Raw genomic sequence first — 24012 nt, 5'->3', positions numbered from 1 at the left:
GCAATAATTGGGGTATTCAGAAGGGATTTAAGGTTAATTATTGTATCTGCTGATTTCTGATCTTCTACAGCTATTAGCAGAGATCCATCTCGGTTAATGTTAAGAGAGAACATTGATTTTAGCAATTTAAAAATTGCAACTCTTATTGCAGAGATCATTTTTATTTCAAAGGGGGTAGTGGGAGTAATTTTAAGGTAAATTCCTAAGTTTTTGGAGGGATAATCTTGGGCAGGGAGAGGGGAAATGCTTTTAATTGGGGAAATTTTTTTCCTTTTTTTAGAACTTCTAGAGAGGACCTCTTGAAACCCATTATCATCAATTATGGTTACATTAGCCCCTACACTTATCATTGTCCTATTCTCCGAACTGGAGCTATCATTTGAACTTTGAGAAAGTGTGCTTGACCAGCCAAGATGGGTATCTTTCACTATGGCACATTGACTGGAGTTTGATTTGGGATCTGGGGGGACATTTTTTTTTGGAGGACTTCTAAACATTGCCTATTGGAAAAAGCTTTAAACAGAGAAAAAACAAAACTAAGGCAAGAAGGGAAAATGGAATTATATCAAACCGTCTGCACTATACTATGAGGAGAAGAACACCACAGTATAGCCCTGAGGATGAGTTGAGCAGGATTGGTTTGGTATAACTGCTGATTAGAAGCGATAATAATTCACAAGAAAATTTGTTTTAATTTTCTTATAGAGTTGCTGTTGTTATGATGTTATGAATTAAAAAAAAAAGAAAAAAAAAAAAAGAAAAAAAAAAAAAAAAAAAGAAAAAAAAAAAGATAGAGAGCTACAAATATCAGAATCGACTTCAGAGGACAAATTCTTCTTGTTAAAAATAAGCACCTGGAATCCTAAATGGACTCCTTTAGGCTTCTAACTGCACTTTTCTTCTTCTTCTTGGACTCAAGAAATCACTTGGACTCCATCATTTGGTGTCTTTCTGGCCTCCAAGTTGGTGGATTCTCCTCAATATCATTAAATGTATATTCTTCCAAGGGGGGGGGGGGGAAACAAAATTGGCTTTTTCATAAGGGCCAAACAAGGGAAGCAAGAGTAAACTTGGCAGGTACCTCTACAGCTGTTGCAACAGGACCCTCTCCTTCTTCTGCTTGTCAACCCCTCTTCATATAAAAGTTACAATACTTCAGAAGATATTACTCACTCAAAGAACATCTAAATTCATTGACTGGCAAGGGAGCATCCACAACCAGGTTAATATCTAGTGGAAGTTTAAAATTTTGGGTTAGGGTATGTAGTTTATATATTCCAGGAGTACTTGCAGTGCATTCAAAGAGAAGGTGTTGCAAAGTTTCTTCAGTCAGGTTGCAGAGTCTACAATTTGGGTCACTATACTGCTTCCATCTGAATTCTTCTCTTCTCAGTATTGCTACTAAGCTTTTTATTTTAAAGTATGCCTGATTTATTTCAGGCTCTTTGAAAATTGGAGCCAAAGCAGGAGGAGGCTTTCTATAAGGATGGCGGTTTCTAATTGCATCTCTAAGTGCAATTGAATAATTTTGAGCAAATTATGTTATGGGAAGATATTTTGAAATCCCCCTTCACCCCAAACTCAATTCTACTTTAGGAGCTTTTAAATATTTCTAAAGTGCTAAGACATAGAGCACTACAAACATCAGAATCAACTTTAGAGGGCAAATTATGTTATGGGAAGATGTTTTTGAAATCCCCCTTTGCCCCCAACTCAAAATTTTCCAAAATTCTACTTTAGAAGCTTTTTAAATATTTCTAAAGCACTAAGACATAGAGCACTACAAACATCAGAATTGACTTTAGAGGACAAGTTATGTCATGGGAAGATGTTTTTGAAATTCCCCTTCTCCCCAAACTCAAAACTTTAAAAAATTCAACTTTAGAAACTTTTAGAATAATTCTAAAGCACTAATAGATAGAGTGCTAAATTATCAACCAAATTTTAGAGTATGATTCCAGTGCAACACATTGCAACAAAATGGTCAGCTTAGATTAGTAAGCAGGGGCACCATGAGCAGGCTGCTGACCACCCTCCCCGCCATCCCCCTCCCCCTGCTATCAAATCCTCTTACAGCTAACTCAAAATCTCTAGTTACCCAACTCAAAATGTCAAGGAGTGTCCCAAAAAAATAATCAAAACAAATATATATTATTTGGTATTTGTGCATTATAAATAACCCATCGCTATAGACTGTACAAGGAAACCAGACAAACAGGTATTTGTTAGACAAATAGACCAGACAAACGGGTATTTGTTAGACAAAGACATAAAACATATTCAAATAGCTTAATCCTATAATGTTAAAAAAATTTTGCTTTTCTTTTTTACATCTGCAATTTTAAATATGTAAAAAATGCTTGAACTTATATAAAAATTTTCTTTCAAGGGTGGCAAGGTTAGCTGCATGGGGATTTGATAGCAGGGGGAGGGCAGGGGCGGTGGTTAGCAACCTGCTTGCAGTGCCCCTGCTTACTAATCTAAGCTGACCATTTCATTGCAATGTGTTGCACCAGAATCATACTCAAAAATTTGGTTGATAATTTAGCACTATCATTAGTGCTTTAGAAATATTTTAAAAGCTTCTAAAGTAGAATTTTTGAAAATTTTGAGTTTTGGGGGAAGGGGAATTTCAAAAACATCTTCCCATGACATAACTCGTCCTCTAAAGTCAATTCTGATGTTTGTAGTGCTCTATGTCTTAGTGCTTTAGAAATATTTAAAAAGCTTCTAAAGTAGAATTTTGGAAAATTTTGAGTTTGGGGCAAAGGGGGATTTCAAAAACATCTTCCCACAACATAATTTGTCCTCTGAAAGTTGATTCTGATGTTTGTAGCTCTCTATGTCTTAGCGCTTTAGAAATATTTAAAAAAGCTTCTAAAGTAGAATTGAGTTTGGGGTGAAGGGGGATTTCAAAATATCTTCCCATAACATAATTTGCCCAAAATTCTTGAACCAGAATTTTTCAGGCAAAACAGGCCAAAAGTATACCCTTTTTAAATACTAAAGTAAGCAAGCTAATCAGCAGAAAACACAAGAACATGGAATCATTATGGGAAAAATAAGACTGCAAAAAATTATCAAGCTTCAAATCTTTTTGTAATCTAACAGCCAAATAAAGGAGTTGAAGAGAAGGTTTAAGGAAAAACTGGTTAAGAAAGTTAAGGATAACCCTAAATATTTCTGGTGTTTTGCCAATCAAAAATGTAGCAGCAGACGCACAGTCCCAGATATCCTGCACATCAGTCAATCAGTTACTGATCCTGAGCTGAAATTTATAATCAATATTTATCATCTGTTTTTCCTCCAATTATGGTATGGTTTATCCTACTTTTCCTTTATATGATGTATCACATAAGATGGAACCAATTCTGATTACTGAGACATTGGTTCTAAAGGAACTTACATCCCTCAAACTGAATAAATCTGCCAGTCCAGGTGGCATTCACCCACATATCCTACATGAATGTTGTAAAGTTTTGTGTCAACCTCTTTCCCTGCTGTTCAAATTATCATTAAATCTTACCAGACTACCTTAGGATTGTAAAACTGCACAGATCATTCCTATATTTAAAAAAGGTAGAAAGGTCATTGCTGAAAATTTTTGACCCATTAGCTTGACATCAAGCAGTTAAGGAAAATCTGTTGACATCAATCTCCTTGAATCATATGATCACATCACCAAGTTGCTTGGTGTTGGGGTGCTTGCTGACACGATTCTGCTTGACTTTTCTAAAGCTCTTGACAAAGTGTTCACAATTAAATTATGTATAGTCAAGCTTGAAGAGAAATCCTTGATTTTCTTTATTTGTGATCTTAATGTGTTCAGTTATTTGATGATTGGTAATTGTATTCTTTCTTCCTCTATGCATGTTCTAAGTGGAGTTCCTCAGGGAAGTTTTTTGCATCCTATACTATTTAACATCTTCATCAATGATTCTCCTTCCATTATCAGCAGTAAATCAACTCTTAATGCAAATGACCTGAAGCTTCTTGGACCAGCTTTATCCTGTTAGGATTGCGCCCTGCTACAAAATACTTCAACTGCTGGGTCAGTGGACTGAGGCCTGACTTCTTAAATTCAATGTTGCCAAATGCTATATCATTCACTTTGGCAAACTGAATCCTTGCTGCTCTTATTATTTCCTAGGCCACCCACTCTCCTCTGCAAATAATGAGCAGAATTTTGGTGCCACTATTTTCAATGCATTAAAACTCAGCACTCATACTATTTCTACTTGTTTCCCTAAAGTCATCAGTCTTCTATATAAGGGACTTCTACATCCTAAGCTTGAAGTTAAAATGTACTCATGAACTAGAGGTCATCTCCTGAAACTTGTCTAGCTGTCTACAATATCTAGAGTGCATTGTCAACAGTTACTTGTTACTCTGTAGAGAAGGCATCACACTGGCAATACTAAACTGGCTGTAAAATTCAAAACTACCAGCGGGTGTGCTTATTTTATAATCAATAGTCAAGTAGACTAGGCTATCCAGACTGCTAAGGTAAGGGTAAAAGCAAAGTTCAAAAATTAGGCTACTATGAGTCACACTACTCAGCTATCCCCAATTATAGGCTACTTAGTAAACAAAGCCAGCAATAAGATAGAAACAAAAAATTTAGATAAGGTCACTCATAGAAATTAATCAAAATGTAAAAACAACAAACCTTAGCTAATCATCAGAAGATTTTGTTTAGATTGATGTGTAGACTATTGTTATTGTTTGTTGTTGTTGTTGTTAATTGCTGTTATTGTTTATATAAGCAATGATGATTGATAGGATGATTTGTGCATATCAAATTTTGTGCATGACAGATCTATGGAAAGTTGTCTGGATTCCAACTAAAAAAAAATTATACCTGAATTTTCAGTTCTTGGGCTTGATACCAGTGTATAGTAGGGGCTATGTAGAAGAAAAACCTATAAAATTGTGAGAACAGTTGTAAGAAATCTTGAAATACTTTCTTATAACATTCTCAAAAGTACTTAACTTTATTTTATCCCCACCTTTCTAATGTACAAATGTACAACCCAAATTTATATCCCCTATGCATTTTCTGTTTCTTGATTTTATCAGTATAGATTTAATTTACCTTAAATCACATTGTCCAGCACAGTAAGGAATAAACTTGTAGAGTACAATCCTTTAACTTATAGGCATTAAGTTGAAACAAAAGAGTGATATATGGCAAAATACATGGGATGTACTTATTTTACTGTAAATTACATCTTCTATTGACTAAGGTCATAGGAACCTGCAGATTTTTCCAGGGAGTGCTGACAAAAGTTTATTGCATAATTTGATCATTTCACCAGATTGTATATATACAGGAGGATTGAATGTCAGAAATACTTAAATCAGCAAGGGATGGTGGAAGCTTAGACCTAGTTGATGCTGCTTACTCATCATACCCTATATTGCAATTAAACCTCCATCAGGTGTCAAAATGCAGCCTATGTACCACCTGAGCTTCATTTAGGACAAACAATCACTTTCCAAACAATTTTTTTAAAAGACAAGTTGCCTAGTTGAATGAAACTCAAATTTTAGTGTCATTTCCTTGGCTTTAATAAGCCTAAGTTCTTTAAAAAAGCTTAAAACTGTCCAAAAAGCAGGTGTTTACCCATATGTTGCTGGAAATTCTCAAATTGTTTTTGGAAAGGAGGGGGATGTGGCTGAACCCAATAGAACCTGACACCAATAACACCACTTTAATTGTTTAATGTAAAGCGCATCTGCAGGCAGAATGTGTTAGCTACAATTATTCTGCATATTATGAAGTAAGAATTGTTTTCTAGCTTCAAATTGTCCAAATACTTTACCCCCACCCCCCAATGTGCAAATATATAGCCCAAATTAAATAAGTCCAATGTACTCTGTCCCCTGCAACTTGTTTTCTACCAAGCATAAGCTAATTATCTCTAATACAGACAGGTGAAACCAGTTTGCTCTCAAGTTTTACATCATGTAATTCTTGAGTGTTGCCACTATTACAGTTAAGTACCAAAGGATTTATCTCTATTTGAACAGTTATTTGCATATATTTTCTGAAATTGGCAGGTAGTCTCAATATGTGATAAATAAAAAAAACAAGTTTTTTAAACTGAAAGTAAGGAGCGACATTAAAACTTAAAACAAACAGAAATTATTCCGTATATGAAAGGGGCTGTCCCCTCCTCAACGCCTCGCTCTTTACGCTAAAGATTTTTATCGTTTAAAAATGTGGAATTGTGAGACAGAGTCTAACATAAACAGCAAGGCGCTGAGGATGGAACAGCCCCTTTCATTTATGGAATAATTTCTGTTCATTTTAAGTTTTAATGTTGCTCCTTACTTTCAGTTTAAAAAACTTGTTTTTTTTATTTAATTTCTGATCGTTTTTTAGTTAATGCAGCTTTTATTTGCATAAAAATTTTACTTTTCTTTTGCTAAATGGATGTCTTTACAAATTAACTTACGTAACTAACTTCTATATTCGTATATTTTTCTTCTGGCAAAAAATACAAAGTTGCAGATTTTTGCAGATATGAGCTTGAAACCTATGTAATAGGGTTTTCTGATAGGCTGAATCCGACGGTGTGATTTTCATTACAATTCTTTCACTTGTAGGGGATGTTTTCCCCCTCTTTAAAAAATCGAGTAAATTTTCTCTGGCTCGAAGCCTTTGATGAGTAATACTAAACTTAATAAAATTTATATATTTAAGATCAGCATTATAAACACATTCTTTTGATACATTTATTGACATCAAAATTTCGTTTTTAAAAGTTTCAATTATTATTGAGTAGTATCGCTTGTTTTTTTATTGTTTTTTTTTATTACGTATATGTTATTACTTATATGAAGGGGTTCTCCCCTTATTCAATAACACTCTATTTACGTTAAAAGTTAAAAAAAATTTTTATTAACAAACCCCTGAATCACAAAGGCCGTTAAATTATAATATATAGCTCTTTTGAAATCAATAAAAAAAACTAGCTTAAAGAGCGAGTTATTGACTTGGGGGAGAACCCCCTCACATACGTTATAATTTCTGTTCGTTTTAAGTTCTAATATTCCTTCTTAGATTTCAGTTGAAAAAACTTGTTTTTTTTATTTAACTTCTGATAGTTTCTTAAATAATGCTTGGAAATCCAGTGCCCCCTTCATAGAAATGTCCCTTACCCCAAAGAAACATCCTCCACGGAAAGATTCTCCCGGGTAACCCCCGCCTCTAGCCCCCTCTCCAGAAAAAATCCTGCCTGAAAATGGTTGTATACTTTCCAATAACCACAAAATAATGCTGGCAAGTCCGGCGCCCCCTTCATGGCAATTTCCCTTCCCCCAGGAAAACTTCCTTCCTGGAAAGATCCTTCCATATAGCCCCCGACCCTCTCCTTCCCCCCCCTACCAGAAAAATCTCCTCTGAAAAAGTCTGTATACTTCCCAATAACCAATACTATATGTTAACATTGAGTAAAGTTCATAGCTTTCAGCCCGCCCCCTGGGGACTTTGGGGAATCAAGTCATCCTAAAAGACATTTTTATCATATTTTCGACCATGCTGAACAAAATGGCTATCTCAAAATTTTGATCAGGTGACTTTGGGAAAAAAATTAGCGTGGGAGGGGCCTAGTTGCCCTCCATTTTTTTGGTCACTTAAAAAGGGAACTACCACTTTTAATTTTCGTTCCACTAAGTCCTCCCCCAATATTTTATGACCACTTGGTTAATAAGGTCACCCCTGGAAAAAAAACAAATAAACACACATCTGTGATATTTCTTCTAGCAAAAAATGGAAAAATTCCACATTTTTTTACATAGGACCTTGAAACCTTTACAACATGGTTTTCTGATACGCTGAATATGATGCTGTGATTTTCATTAAGGTTCTATAACTTTTAGGGGTCTTTCCCCCTTTTTTTGAAAATCAGCCAAATTTTCTAAGGCGCGTAACTTTTGACGGGTAGCACTAAACTTTATGAAATTTATATATTTGAAATCAGCATTGAAATTTGATTCTTTTGATATATCTATTGGTATCAAAAACCCGTTTTCTAGAGTTTCGGTTACCATTGAGCTGGGTTTCTCCTTACTTACAGTTCGTTACCACGAACTGTTTGATACCAATGGTGCTAACTGGTATAAAAACAGTGAAGTGTAATTGTAAAACCTACTGTAATTATTCACAATGCTTGTGCTAAGGGCTAATTCCCTCCTGCTAAGATCAGTGCAAAAGATCAAAAGATCCTCCCTATTACTCAAAAAGTTTTATTTCAAGTGTATACTCATTTTGTTATTTATTTTAGTTGTTCAAACGCTTTGTTGAAGTTGGAAGAGTTGCTTACATAGCAGATGGCCCATATGCTGGCAAGATTTGTGCCATTGTAGACATTATAACTCAAACCTCTGTAAGTTTTTTTTACTGCTTAAAAATTAATGAGCTGAAAATAAGATAAAAATATAATCATTAATATTTTTCTTCTTAAACAGGTTTTTTTCTCTCTGTAGTTAGATTTTCTACAAAGAGACTGTGTTTATATTTAATAGACTATTAATCCTATTTTAGTTGTAGTTTATTCTTATGAATATAATCAGTTGAAATACAAGTTGGGATTGCATTACATACATATTCAGTTATAGGGAGGAGGGTGTCTAGGGGTCTTAACTCCCTAGAAGAAGTCTATTACTTCAGTGCTCTAAACACTACAGCCAAACTTTGTATTTTACTGTCTGCTGTTGTCTATTTGAAAACATACCTTTTTAAGACGACTTGTCAAACTATGTTGAGATCCTTCAGAGGATTATTAGAGGGAGATTACCCTCAAGTTTCCTTTCATATATGGGAATATGTTTAAACTAAAAATGTAACATGAGGACTGAACATGTGGCAACTCCCCTCTGATAGTAAAAATTAGAATGTGTACCCTTATAAGCAGGATCTCCACTGAGACCAGTGTTGTTACTAGCCAAAATGTTTGAGGGGGGGGGGGATTTTACCTGACTGACTAGCCATTTTTACCAACTGTTTTTTGTCTATAATAAGTATAATGTCCATTTCAAATACAATATGTAAAATCACAGCAGGAGTCAGTAAAACTGCTGTATTTACCAACCAAGATTTTGGTACATATCAAGTCACTATTTTAATGCTGTTTGTTCAACCAAATGGAAAGTTGGGGCACCATCTATAAAATCACAGTAGGAGTAAGTAAAACTGCTGCGTTTACCAACCAAGTTCAAAATTTCTGTAACTGACATGTCAGTATTTTTGTGGTCTTTATTGAACCAAACAAATATTTTAATGTCAGAAAAATCGTGGTGCAAGGCGCCACAATTTTATTAAATTATTTTTTTACCGAGTTACCAAAAACATTGGGGGGGGGGGGGTGAATTGTTAAAAAAGTTGGACAGAAATTTCGCTTACATAATAAAGTTTAAGTTTAGTGTAATTTTTTCATCAAACTGCTTGTGGACCCTTGTCAATCGAAACTGGAACCCCTAAAAATAGTTTTGATAGCAATAAATACATTATGCACAGCATGCCTGAGAGCTCCAAAGCAGTTTTCAAGTCCCTACATACAAAAATAAGGAACTCAACTTCTCTTCCTTGACTCACTGACTTGCTTGTTCTTTTTAAACATAAATTTGTGAAATTATGAGCCATTTATTGACTTCTAAATGATCAATTACTTCCAAATTTTACCTGTATATGTACTTTGTATGAAAGTACTATAGTGCTAGAGTCAAGAGTTCCCCCTCTTATATACCCTAAAATAAATAAAACAGCCCCTGTATAAAACAAATATAAACAGATGATGGGCACAGTAAAAAGTATAAAACAATCACTATTATACAGGACTTAGTAGTGCAGTGTCTTTGGGCATGGTAACTGATGTTACCATGGTAACATGGTAACTGAGAATGAAATCCTCACAAGACATTTTTGTCTTTGAGAAGATTAAGAGTCAAAAATACTAAATATATTTTTTCTTTAACTTAATGAAAACCAAAATGGATTTTTTTTTTTCTTGAGAATCTATGAGTATAAGTGAAAGCAAGGAGCACCAAACAGATTGAACTTTACACTCGTTTTCCTCAGCTACTTTCATTTATGTATTTACAATGCAGATCAATTTTATATCTGTATATGTAAAGCCTATTTTGCGCCCCTTGTTTTCACTGATGAAATCTATGTTTTCATAGATTTTCGAGGGACAAAACTTTTTATTACGTTTTAGTGTATTTTGAAAACAAGTTTTTAAGACAATTTTTTTATTTATTTATTATTGTTGAAAATTTGTGAATTTTTTCCTGCTGTATTCCAAAACAACAATTTTGACCCCAATATGGCCTAAATGCTCTCAAGCAAAAACTTGAGATTAATTCTCTTAGAACTACCAAAATAAACTCTGTTTCAGTAGTCAGATGTGAAACCTTACTGGGATTGAGATCTTTCAGATCTATTGATGGTTTATAGCACCTTGAATCTTTGTTTCAACTACTGGGTTGTTTTATCATGGGGTAAAGTGAAAAAAAGTGGGATAGCAAAATAGTAATGCTACTTGACAGTTTTCGAATTTGTTGGCAGATTTTGTTTAAAAATACTGTTTTTACTTATGAAAATAATTTTTGCTCTAAGAAATGCTGTTAAAACATTTAGTTGTGCTGCTAAAATGTCAGCAGCTTTTGGAATTCTGTCAAATTGAATAGTTACTATTGACTGTTTGTACAGCAATATTAATAGTTATACACCATTGCATAGTTGAGTGCCAACTATTTTTTTTTTTGTGGGAAGAAGTGGGTTAAAAGTGGTAAATAGTAACGTTAGTCAATGCCCAATTTCTCAGCTTAACATGCGAGGGCCTTATAGGAGCAGGGGGAGGGATCGCCCCCTAGCTTAGGGATTTTTTGTATTAAGGAATCCAAGGGGTCAAGAATTGACAGTTTGTCTCTTGCTTTGGGAATGTCAGTTTTTAAGTGTTTGGCATTGTGATAAAAGTTGAACTTTGCTGTAATAAGTATTTTCAAAATTAAAATTTTACTGGAATAATGATAGTAGAGTTGGAGCTATGCCCAATGCTGTGATCTATTGTGAAAATAAGGACGAAAAAAATATGCTGCATAAGAATTTTGTTAGCTAGCTTTCTTTATTTTAGCTATGTACAAAGCTGTAACCTAGGGTTATAATAAATAAGGACCAATAATAAAGATCTGAACATTCATCATTTAGCTCTGGAAATTGAAGTTCAGATAGCTATTTCCAGGGCTCAGCTTTAATGCCAATCCTTCCAAAAACGGTTAACTTTATTTATCAAGGAGGCACACTTGTGCCTCTATAAAGAGGCGACCCACCACAATGTTAAGCGATTTCAGGTCCTAGAGGTCGCAGAGAGACGGCGGCAATCGCATTTTGTAGCCCAAACTCAAACTAAGAAACTTGCAAAATTTCATCCTCCTCCGACTTTATCTTCATGGGGTAAACTGGGCCGGAAGTTTGGACCCTCCCACCACAGCCCCCCGTTAAAGTTGTCCGATTGGGCTGAAATTTAGAAGTTAAGCTTTACTAGGGCCCGGGAGCTTATCTACGAAATTTCAGCTCAAACTGATCACTCCTTCCCTGTTTTCAAAAAACCAAATATAGCCACTTAAAATTCATCATCAGTTCTTTTTTTTTTCTTAGCCAAGCCTACAGGCCACAGTTTGCAATAGATCCGGTTGAATGATTACTCATTAGAAGCATAATTCTACCTGTTAGGGCCTTTAGATATTTTCAGACCGAAAAAACTATCCACCGTATTTACATTTACGAAAAACCTTCTTTTCCTATATTAGCCCATGTTAATTTTTCCGACCACACCCCCCCTTTAACGTTGTCTGATCGGGCTGAAATTTGGAGGATAATCTTTCCTGGGGCCTGGGAGCTTATCCTCGAAATTTCAGTTCAATCTGATCACTCCTTCTCTGTTTTCCAAAAACCAAATATCAAGTTTTGCTTGCGTCAAGAAGATTCATTACGTTATTAAAAAACAATTTCAGTTATGTCTATTTAGTGTAGTGGTGAGATTCCTGACAGTCAGGCGGAAAACCCGAGTTCGATTCACCATTAGGTCAAATTTTTTATATAATGAATTTAAATTAAAAAAAAACTCAGTTTCTTTTTTAAATTATTTGAAAAAAATTATGTTTTCTAAAGAGTTAAAGAGGCTGAGTTACAAGGTCGACCCTTAAAACACCCTGTCGAGAAAGAAAAGAATAATACACCATCATCTAACAGTTAGTCAAGCAACTAATAAGTAATAAACTGTACAAAAACGTGCATAAATTATTTGAAAATAATTCTAAAGAGTTAAAGAGGCTGAGTTACAAGGTCAACCCTTAAAACGTACAGGGATTAGGAGGCACAGTTGGGGGGCTGTTAAAGAGGCTGAGTCACAAGTTCGAACCTTAAAACGTACAGGGATTAGGAGGCACCCTGTACGACGTGATTTGAGTATTCAGGAATTAAAAGCCTTAACACAAGAATGTTCAAGAGCGGGGGTTTGGGGGCGGCAGCCCCCAACTTTAACTCCTGACACGATCAGCTAACAGTTAGTCAAGCAATAATAAGTAATAAACTGTACAAAAACGTGCAGAAATTATTTGAAAAAAACTACGTTTTCTAAAGAGTTAAAGAGGCTGAGTTACAAGGTCGAACCTTAAAACGTACAGGGATTAGGAGGCACAGTTGGGGGGCTGCCGCCCCCAAACCCCGCTTTCGCAGCCTTTAAATTAAAAAAAAAAAATTTAAACTGAAAGTAAGGAGCGACATTAAATCTTAAAACGAACAGAAATTATTCCGTATATGAAAGAGGCTGTGCCCTCCTCAACGCCTCGCTCTTTACGCTAAAGTTTTTATTGTTTAAAAAAAGAGTTGTGAGAAAGTCAAACTTTAGCGTAAAGAGCGAGGCGTTGAGGAGGGCACAGCCTCTTTCATATACGGAATAATTTCTGTTCGTTTTAAGATTTAATGTCGCTCCTTACTTTCAGTTTAAATTTTTTTTTTTTTTTATTTAAAGGCTGCGAAAGCGGGGTTTGGGGGCGGCAGCCCCCAACTGTGCCTCCTAATCCCTGTACGTTTTAAGGTTCGACCTTGTAACTCAGCCTCTTTAACTCTTTAGAAAACGTAGTTTTTTTCAAATAATATAACTTATAGGTTTTGGTTGATGGTCCATGCAGTGACGTTCCTAGACATGCTATCCGATTGAATCAAGTTCATTTAACTGATTATTCACTTAAAATTGGACGAGGTGTCTCAGCAAAATCTGTTAGGAAGAACTGGGAAGCGGAAAAAATCAATGAAAAATGGAGCTCCTCTAACTGGGCCAAGAGAATTGAAGCTCGCCATAAGGTACATTTTTTTGTTAGTAAAACAATATTTAGGTGTGTTTACACGATTGTCTCTCTTCAATAGAGGTGTGTAATGTAATGGTAAAAATCTGCATTCAACAGGATCAGTACAGAAGAGATCCAGGTTTGGCAAGAAGACAAGGTTAAGTCACAATCCCTTGGAATATATAGAAACATTAAAAAAGCCTGGGGAGAAGAAATATATCTGAAATTTGGGCTCTAAATGATACTTTAAAATGGGTTTTATCAGTAAGGAGGAATTTTATGCCTCTTGGGGGGAGAAGGAAGTGTTTAGGGAGTGTTAAGGTACGTAGTGGTCCCTTCACTTGTCCAATGTGTGGGCAGTCTGGAGATTCAGAATATTTTATGTGTTATTGTGAAGAACTGAAGGTTGTTAGAAGGGAAATTTTTGGGAGGGATGTTATGGATAGAAGGTGTGTAGAAAATAAAATAGGGAGTAGTTGCAAAGTAAATATTAGAAATTTGGGAAATTTTGTGAGTGTGGGGATGAGACATAGGTAGGGTTTTCTATCGTAAGTGTTATTTCGTTGTTTTTGTATTATCCATGGCCCATGGGGCTTTTGTGAGAAATGTATCTATATCTATTCATTCATTTTGATTTGTATTGAAAGTTTTTTAGTTCATTGCAGGGAGAATTTTTTTTTATCCTTTTTCTGTTTAATAAATTGACTTAACCTATATTTAAGGGAAAGTGAGATTTTTGTTTATTTTAGTCAAATGATTTCTTATACTTTCAATCTAAGATGTTGTGTTGCATGATATTCCTAAAAAGACTGTGTTTACGTAAATAAAATTATCAATTTAATATTACAACCCCCTGGTTGTATTATTCATAAGGGTCCCTTTTATGTTCCCTTTTGTTTGTCTTTGTGTATCAGACCTGGTTTAATCCAAATTTCTACGTTTTCTAACTCAGGGCTAAGTTTTTGATTGCTTAATTGCAATAAACTCGCACAATAATTTTTTTTGTGCATACTTATACAAAGGGACGAAGAGAGGAGGGTTTAAGAGAGGAGTCCTTTAAGTAATACTCACTCCTTACTTTTTTTTAAAATAAATCTAATGTTGTTTAAAAATTCTATGTTTACAACTATTGACCCCTTCTGTTTAAATCCTCTAATACCCCTCACTCTAGTATCTGAATCTTTTCACAAATATACATAAAAGGTTAGCGCTTATGTTGAAAATACTGATATTTTGACTTTTAATAAAATATGTTTTATAAGCTGTGGAAGTGTCTCGAGTCGTAGTAGCCCCAAATCCTCACTTAGAGAGGCTTATTGGTGCGAGTGATGAGTTCAATCTTACCAACCGACCCAGTTTAGTAGGCTGTGGGTGGGACTCAATTTGAGTCTGGAGTTACTCTTGAAAGATATGCATGGGCGTACAGAAGGGGCTAGAACTTCAAATTTACACTAGATATCGCTGAAAAAGCAGTTGAAAAAGGTAGATGGCTAAAAAAGTAGTTGATAAAAGGTAGATGGCTGAAAAAGCTGGAATGACAGAATAAAAGTCAAACAAGAAGCAATTATCCATAATGTGTTTGAAAGATTTAGCTCTAATCCAAGAATATTGATTAATGCTGAAGCTTATTGATGATTTATGATTTTTGGTGAAGACTTATCAATAAAGATTTCATAGGTATGACAAAAATTGCTGGTAAGGTTTTGTGAACTGCCAATATAACTTCAGCCCCCCGCCCTTCATCACAGAATCTTCTTTTCATCTGAAAAGAAGAAGAACTTCAGAATAGCTAACTAGGCTGTGGATGGGACTCAATTTGAGTCAGGAGCAACTCTTGAAATCTATGTATTCTATCTTCTCTTTTGTAGTTTGCTTTATTTAGAGTAAGAAGGTTTCATGGCTAAACTGGCCCTGGTAGTTTCTTCATCTGACAAGAAGAAGAACTTCTGAAAAGCTTACTAGTTTCTCTTCCATTTTGCATAGGTTAAGTTTTTGAGTTTTCTTTTTTTGGGGTTGCCATAAACTAATTTTGGGGGTTTTCTATTTGTAAGGAAATTGTTTTTCTACTACTTACTTAGAAAAGGTGTTCAATTTCAGCTGTAATATTATAAAATAAATAATAATTATTAATAATAATAAATAATAATAATAATTTATTGTTATTAATAATAAATTATTAAACATTAATAAAATGAATTATTAATTAAAAAAAATATTTTAGTATAGTTATGCTTAATCTAACTTCTGTACGGATCGTAGCAGAAACTTGATTTGTTGTGGGAACTACGAATAGTAGCAGACATTTAATTTGTTGTAGAAGCTGCGAAATGAACAACAAATCATACTCTTCATTTACCACATGAATTATGATAAACAACTTGCACAATTTTGACCTCATCCAGACCATTCATTCATGTATGCTTATTCCAATTCAATATTGGTACCAAGCTAGCTTTGAACTTATGTGCGAATTTTACTGAAATTTAATCCGCTGTGGAAACTACGAATTGTAATTGTAGCAGCTTAATTTCATTAATTATCCAGTTTTCTTCAAAACTTCCTTCTTACTTTTAATGAAGCTACCCGACGCATAACTGTCAGCAGTTTGAAGTTCCTCTGTGCCTTGGAACGTGTCGCGAATTATATAATTGCTTAACTGCCTAAAAAGTTTATGAGAGTAAATTAATTGGTTAATTAATCAATTGTGGAAAAACTTCTTTAAAACTTAAAAAAAAACCCAAAGCAAGAATTTTTTGTAAAGTTTCTGCGTCACGAAATGCTCTCCCGGTCTAAGTGTGTTCCTTGTTGTGATAAATTCTTTTATACTTTTTTTTGTGTTTCTGCTCTTACACTTTTTTGAACGACACTTAAGTCGAATAGGGAAAGTTTTTTTTTGTGGAGTTGGGGGTAAATAGCATGATAAAAGAAATCAATAGCAGTGGATTTATTCTAGTTTTCTAATATGCATAAGTAATGATGATGTAATAAAATGAATTAGTTTCAATAATTTAATGAGTTATGATAAATGGATCTGTATTTATCTGAATCATTCAGTGACATCTGAGGTCACCAGATACATCACTTGGGCGCCCATATGGGGGGGCAGGGGGGGCTCTTTCCCCCCCCCTGGCTGAATGATGCTGCCTTATTTTTATGTTTTTGTTCTGAGATTTCTATTATATAGCATTAAAAGTAGTAATTAGACGAAGTTTGCCCCCCCCCCTGGAATTCAGCTTATGGGCGCCCATGGATACATCACTTGTGGTTTATTCAAAATCAAAGACACTGTGCAGCAGCAACACTTCTTAAAAATCTGTTACATGCATTGTGGAATGAGATTTTGAAGCTGGTGCTTTTTGTTAATGTGAAAACAGATCTTAATCAAGCATTTTAAGCTGGTGCTTTTTGTTAATGTAAAAACAGATCGTCACGAAGCATTTTGTTACATGCCTTGTGGAATGAGATGTTGAAGCTGGAGATTTTTGCTAATGTGAAAACAGATCTTAATCAAGCATTTTAAGCTGGTGCTTTTTGTTAATGTAAAAACAGATCGTCACGAAGCATTTTGTTACATGCATTGTGGAATGAGATGTTGAATCTGGAGATTTTTGCTAATGTGAAAACAGATCTTAATCAAGCATTTTAAGCTGGTGCTTTTTGTTAATGTAAAAACAGATCGTCACGAAGCATTTTGTTACATGCATTGTGGAATGAGATCTTGAAGCTGGAGATTTTTGTTAATGTGAAAACAGATCTTAAACAAGCATTTTAAGCTGATGCTTTTGTTAATGTGAAAACAGATCTTAAACAAGTATTTTAAGCCCTATAGCTTCAATATATTGATTTGTAAAAACAAAAAATGTAAATGCTTATGAAAAGATCGAGGCAAAAATTTCTTTGTAAAGCATCTTAAAATTAGTTTTTCCAGAGTTAAATGTTCTGCTCCTATTTTTTAGGATTTTTTTTTGGTTTCGAACATAGGTGGGTTATTTTGTTTTCTCTTCACTTGCTTGAGTCTTCAAATCAATTAAAAAATCAACAACCAAAACAGTTATTTTCTATTTGAAACTACGTTGGTTTTTGTTTTAACAAGCAACGAAAAGCTAGGCTAACCTCTAAGTCTCCAACTGTTGCTTGTTACTTGGGTTTTTCTTCTGCATTAATATTATTTTTGTTTCGTTTTTGTTATTACTTTGCTTTAATTTATATTTGTATTGTTTTTCTCGACATAAGGTAATTCACCAGCCTATCAGATCTAAAGACATACTTTTGATTTTAGTTTTAAATGATTTTACTTGAATTCTGCTAAAATTAGGTATATGCCTTCATATGGTGAAGACACTGGCATTTCGAAATTTTATTAATGTAGATATAAAAAACCTAATCATCTACTTTTTAATTCCCCCCTTAAAAAGATGCCTATAGTGAACCAGCGGCTACCCCCCTATTTTGTGTTATTATTTATATTTGTTTTGACCCTTTTTCTATTATAACTTTTTCTAATACGTCTGTCATAAATCGATCTCAATTGTAACGATGAATTAATTCGATGCCATGACACTGTTATTCCAACTTTATTATAAGAGCCGAATTGATAAAAATTTAATATATAATTTGTAATATGTAAATAATATAAATAACACTAATAAATAGTAATATAAATAATAGCAAACATAAAAGTAAAATGTACACATTCATCCTTTCATTCATCTGATTATTGGCTCACTTTAAAGGCTCCGAAAGTAACATCAAAGAATGAATCTACAATTCTTGATTCACTAGGGTCATTTGTCTTCTTTTTTACTTCAAAAATGGTGGTAGTTGGGAAACCACGTAAGTCATACGTTCGTATTCATTTCGCTCTGTTGCATTGATTAAAAATACGTTTCTGATAATTCCGCTTAAATTCTTGCCTTTTCTTAATTTTTTGCATTATAGTCCTTTTTTTAAGCGATCCAACTTGACTGACCAAAATGGCCAACTGTCTTTGTGACAAATTGTGGTAGTCGACGGGAAACCACGTACACTAAACGTTCATATTCATTTTGCTCTGCTGCATTGATTAAAAACACGTTTCTGATAATCCCGCTTAAATTCTTGCCTTTTCTTAATTTTTTGCATTTTAGTCCTTTTTTTAAGCGATCCAACTTGACTGACCAAAATGGCCAACTGTCATTGTGACACCTTGTGATAGTCGATGGGAAACCACTTACACCTAACTTTAATATTCATTTTGCTCTGCTGCATTGATTAAAAATACGTTTCTTATAATCCCGCTTAAATTTTTGCCTTTTCTTAATTTTTCGCATTTTAGTCCTTTTTTTAAGCGATCCAACTTGACTGAACAAAATGGCCAACTGTCATTGTGACAAATTGTGGTTGTCGACGGGAAACCACGTACACTTAACGTTCATATTCATTTTGCTCTCTGCTGCGTTGATTACAAATACGTTTCTGATAATCCCGCTTAAATTCTTACCTTTTCTTAATTTTTCGCATTTTATTCCCTTTTGTAAGGCTTTCTAACTTGACAGACCAATAAAGCCCAAATGTCATTGAGACAAATTTGGGTTGACGGGAAATCACGTACACAAAACGCTCGGATTCATTTTGCTTTCTGTTGCATTGATTACAAACACATTATCGATATCACGCCGAAACTCTTATCTTTTCTTAATTTTTTTTGCAATTCATTCCTTTTTTAAGCGACCCAACTTGACTGACTAATAAGGTTTATCTGTCATTGTGACAATTTGGACAAATTTTGGTAGTCGGAAACCACATACACCAAACGTTCAGATTCACTTTGCTTTCTGCTACATTGATTACAAACACATTTCTGATAATCCCACTGAAAGTCTTGCCTTTTCTTTAATTTTCACAGGTTTTATTCCTTTTTTTAAGCGATCCAACTTGACTGACTTTGAAAGATTTAAAGTCCAGAAAGCCAAACAGTGTCGCAATGATATCCTGCGTCGTGCTTTGATCTCTGCAAAATTGACGTCGTCAAAGAAGAAGTCTGTTCTAAGAAGCCGTGCTAAGGTGCAGCAAATTAAAGCCAAAGCTGCTAAAAAGTGATTTTGTTATCGATTTTGGTAATAAAGATCGATGATTTCGACGTCTTTCTTGCCTTTTCTTCTTCTAAACAAAAATTTGGTAAATGTTATCGATTTTGGTAATTTGATGATTTCGACGTCTTTCTTGCCTTTTCTTCTTCTAAACAAAAATTCGGTAAATTTTATCGATTTTGGTAATTTGATGATTTCGACGTCTTTCTTGCCTTTTCTTCTTCTAAACAAAAATTTGGTAAATGTTATCGATTTTGGTAATTTGATGATTTCGACGTCTTTCTTGCCTTTTCTTCTTCTAAACAAAAATTCGAATTAAAATTGGTAAACTATGGAGTCAAGAATAGGATCTTGAGTCACCAATTCTAAGGATCAGCTTAGTAAGGTGTGTCTAGTTTTTTTTTACCTTTTTTAATGATATTTCGTTTTATCAGTCTTAAGTAATATCAGTAATTAAGTAATATCAGTAATAATAATATCAGTCTTAAGTTTGATCTAGACGAGTTTGAGGTTGAACTTAGAGGTTGAACTTATGATGCGAAGATTGTTTTTGGCCCGAAGAAAACCAAGGGAAACCAATATTGTTTTCTTAAGTCACATATTCCAAAAACTCAGTCTTCAGAAAAATTTCCCACCGGAATCATTCTTACTTTTTTTTACCAATTCGAATGAAATCCTTTTTCCTTTTAGGCACCTACTTTTTGACCGTTTTTCAGGAAATGAAATTTCTGATGGCTACTTACTATTTTGCCCATTTCATAGGGAATCCTTTTTCCTGTTAGCTACCTGTATTGTTTTTTTTTAATTTTTATGGAATATATTTTCCTCTTAGGTACCTTCTTTTTTCTTTTTTCCTGTTACTTTCTACTTTTTTATGCCTTGTTTTTGGGAATCCCTTTTCTTGTTTCTATCTCCTTTTTGTTGTAAATTCTTAAGGGAATATATTTTCCTGTTAGGTACCTACTTTTTGATCATTCTTCAAGAAATAGAATTTTCTGTTGGTTAGTTACCATTTTGACCATTACTTAGGGAATTCTTTTTTCTGCTAACTACATGTTCTTTTTTAGTGATTCCTAGGGAATCTAGTTTTCTCTTAGGTACTTTCTTTTTTCCCTTTTCCTGTTACTTCCTACTGTTTTATATCGTGTTTTAGGGAATCCTTTTTCTTGTTTCTATCTCCTTTTTGTTATCAATTCTTAAATCTATTTTCCTGTTATGTACCGACTTTTTTTTTACCATTTCTTAGCTAATCCTTTTCCTTGTTTCTACCTGCTTTTTTATAATTCTTAAAGGAATCTATTTTCCTGTTATGTACCTATTTTTTTTACCATTTCATAGCTAATCCTTATCTTATTTCTACCTGTTTGTTTTTATAATTCTTAAGGGAATCTTCCTGTTATATACCCACTTTTTTTGCCATTTCTTAGCTAATCACTTTTCTTGTTTCTACCTCCTTTTTTATAATGCTTAAAAGGAATGCATTCTCCTGTTATGTACCTACCTTTTTTTTACCACTTCTTGTTTCTACCTGTTTATTTTTTTATACTTCTAACAGGAATCTATTTTCCTGTTATGTACCTACTTTTTTTGCCATTTCTTAGCTAATCCTTTATTTTGTTTCTTCCTGCTTTTTTATGATTCTTAAGGGAATCCATTTTTCTGTTATGTACCTACTTTTTTTTTACCATTGCTCAGGGAATTATTTTTTTCTGTTCGCTGATTTAAAACATTTTTTTTTTAATTTAAAAACATTTTTTTTTACTATTTTTTGTCTTCACTATTAATTGTAATTTTATTATAAAAGAGCCTGAGCATATGATCCCCGACAATTGGGGCGAGGGTTAGCAAAGATATATGAGTTGGAAAGACTGGACTATTAGTCAATTTCTTTTATATAACGTATCAAAAAATAATTCTTAGATTTATTTTTGGAAAATTTTATTACTAGAAGATGTATATGTTAAAGAAAAAGTTAGTTATCATTAGTTATATAGATGTTGACTCTTTTTCATACTACTGACCTGCTTAAAACGGACAAATTTCTGTTTTACGTGCCCTTTAAATCAGGGGTTTTTCATACCTATGAATTCAATACAGGGTCTAAATATTTACCTAGTATGGCACAAAGTAGTTTGCTCATTATTTCTTTCTTATAGTAATATATCTGGTATGGCACCTGAATACCTAGTGTAGTAATATTAGTTGACAGGTCGATTACCTAGAATGGTATATACTAGGTAGAATAATTACCAAGTATATGCTCGTATTCTCTTTCCTACAGTAATATATCTAGTATAGCATCTAATTACCTAGCATGGTAAATACTAGGTAACTGGCCAATGCCTAGTATGGTATTATTATGTAGAATGATTAAGCAGTATGGCACAGAGTGTGTGTAGAAAGAGGGTACGGGATCTAAAGGGAGATTACATATTGAAAAGAGTTATAAGATCCAAAGGTATGTGGATTTGCGAAAGGTTATGATAAAACTAGGGGATGAATGGGGCCGAAATTGTCTTTCAACATTCGAATTTGACATCCATCAAAAAAGCTCGAAAATTCAACTAGTTTCCATTAAATTCTGAATGTTTGTCAATATTTCGTTTTTTGTATTTTTTTCGTTTCGTTTTTATCAAAAATCTATTAAGAAAAATTGTATTTCACGACTATTTAATGAAAAGAGATATATATGGGCGAGAATCAGATTCGTTTGTGCTACGGACGTAACAATTTTCGGCGGAATTTCATTTCGATAGTCGAATTTCACGTCCATTCAATGGAAAAAGTCTTTACAATGACAAAACTTTGATTCGTTTCTGTTTCGGATCACAGTAGAGAAATCTGTTTTCCTAGATTCATGGTAAAAATTTTGTGTTTTAATTAAGAATACCGTTTTAATAAAAATTAAAAATGTATAATGTTAAAGTACTGAATTTTTCTCTAAAAGAATATTTCATAGAATGTGTTAAGGTAATAATAATAAAAAAATCCGACACATTTCAATCAAAGGGCCCATTAATCTTACTTTGGGTCTTTCAGTCATAATCAAAAATTCATGTAATCCGTTGATTAAGTGGACTATGAAATGATGTATGACACAACTCAAAATGGATGCCTGGGGAAATCGGGGAGGAGGGAGGGACACGGCAAGGGTTGGATGATTTGCCTCCAACTCCGCATAATACTCCCGGTCGAAGGTAGAGAATCAGAAGATCCCCGCGCCACTTGGGCCAATGGTCTGCACGGGGAAAATATTTTCTTAAGTCTCGATTAACAATCATCAGCCATTGTTGTCGTCAAATGAAAAAAGTATAAAGAAGTCAGAAAAACGAATGTTGCTAAACAATTTCGTCTATAGAAGATGTATCGAAAAACTAAAGATTTCAAACAAGAATGACTAGTCCTCTCCTCCCCCGAACAAACAGAAGTTAAGGAATGGTCATTTATGAATTACCAAATTGAGGATGCAGGAAATATGTTAATAATTAAGGGAAGAAACGGTCAGTAACGAACTACCAAATTGAGGATGTATAAAACGTGGCAATAAATAAGGGAGGGAAGTTTCCAAGTTTCAGGTTAAACGAAGTCTGGAGTTACCAACGAAGCTATTCATAGAAGCCAGCTATAGAGTCATGGAAGTGATGAACCGTGGTCTCGATGTATTTTAAAATTATGGTTAGTATTTTATTATTCTCGATTTGTCTGTAGTTGCTTTTTTCAGACACTACATATTCATTGCAGGATTGTCAAAAAAATATCCTGATTTAGAGTTCGAATACTCTGGATCTTTTTGAGGATGTTCAGGAAACCCTTTTAATATTTTTTTTTATTAACCTAATTCAATAAATTTTTTAACAATTTTGATCACGTTCATGGCCTCATAAAGCAAATGGTAGTGACGTTACGATCGTCAGTTTTCTGTTTTGGCCCAAGGATAATATTTTTTTTTTTTTTTTTTTTTTTTTTTTGGGAGCACTGACCAAAATCTTTCATTGTTTAAAAATAAAAAAAATACACGTCTCAAATTTATAATGTGTTTATTTCATTAATGACGCTTGTTTTTGTTAAATTTGATGATTTATGTTTAACCGTGTTTACTCGTTTGAGAAGAAGCTCAATTTCAGCAGTTAATGCTTGAGAAACTCTCTTTAAGAATTTAAATTTAACTTATCTCTAGTCATATCTAATACAGAATTGTCGCATTAAGTTTAGTACATCAGTTTTAGCCAAATTCGGCAAGGTGTACCATCTCCTAGTTTATAAGGGACTAAATAATTTTTTCAATTTTGTTGTTAAATGAAGATGGAAACACGTATTAATTTCTAGGGCACAGTTGATAAGCTTTTGGCTCATGTGTCACTCTCATTAGCTATATGGGACGCTTAAATTAGGCATATTTGTTTATAATTACGAGATTTGAGGTTTCACATTTTCTAAGCCCTACTCTGGTCAAGCTTGGTTTAAGTATTTATCCACATTTTCGAAGTTTGACCCTTTATTTTAGTAAACATAAGTGTACTAATCTTTGATGAGAAGTGACTAACGTTAATTTAAATTTAAAATGTTTATTGGGGGGGGGGGGGCTTAA

The 24012-nt window shown here is 33.9% G+C and overlaps 1 protein-coding gene and 1 long non-coding RNA gene across 2 annotated transcripts in view; both read left to right on the top strand.

Moving 5' to 3' along the window:
• The first annotated feature begins 866 nt into the window (after positions 1-866).
• RpL14 (ribosomal protein L14) lies at positions 867-19474 on the top strand. Its single transcript, XM_089099068.1, has 4 exons — positions 867-992; positions 8292-8393; positions 13178-13372; positions 19261-19474. Exons 1-4 carry the CDS (start codon positions 867-869, stop codon positions 19432-19434), a joined length of 597 nt encoding a protein of 198 aa, XP_088955194.1. The 3' UTR covers positions 19435-19474.
• Positions 19475-22209: 2735 nt separating this feature from the next.
• LOC148945517 (uncharacterized) overlaps positions 22210-24012 on the top strand; it is a 33624-nt gene continuing 31821 nt past the window's right edge. The window contains exon 1 of the long non-coding RNA XR_016142695.1: positions 22210-23099. This is a non-coding gene — a long non-coding RNA (uncharacterized LOC148945517). The remainder of the gene's footprint in view (positions 23100-24012) is intronic.

Source organism: Artemia sp. Qi Xiang Cuo, chromosome 13, assembly GCF_049724085.1.
Source record: "Artemia sp. Qi Xiang Cuo chromosome 13, ASM4972408v1, whole genome shotgun sequence".
NCBI classification, from domain to species: Eukaryota; Metazoa; Arthropoda; class Branchiopoda; order Anostraca; family Artemiidae; genus Artemia; species Artemia sp. Qi Xiang Cuo.
Note: the sequence above shows the minus strand (reverse complement) of the source record. Positions and strands in the feature narration are given on the sequence as shown.

Bases quoted from the DNA above. Each gene is read 5' to 3' on its own strand.
- RpL14 (XM_089099068.1), top strand. From the start codon at position 867: ATGGACTCCTTTAGGCTTCTAACTGCACTTTTCTTCTTCTTCTTGGAC. The intron at 8,394-13,177 runs GTAAGTTTTTTT...TATAACTTATAG, and splicing joins ACATTATAACTCAAACCTCT to GTTTTGGTTGATGGTCCATG. The intron at 13,373-19,260 runs GTACATTTTTTT...CCTTTTTTTAAG, and splicing joins GAATTGAAGCTCGCCATAAG to CGATCCAACTTGACTGACTT.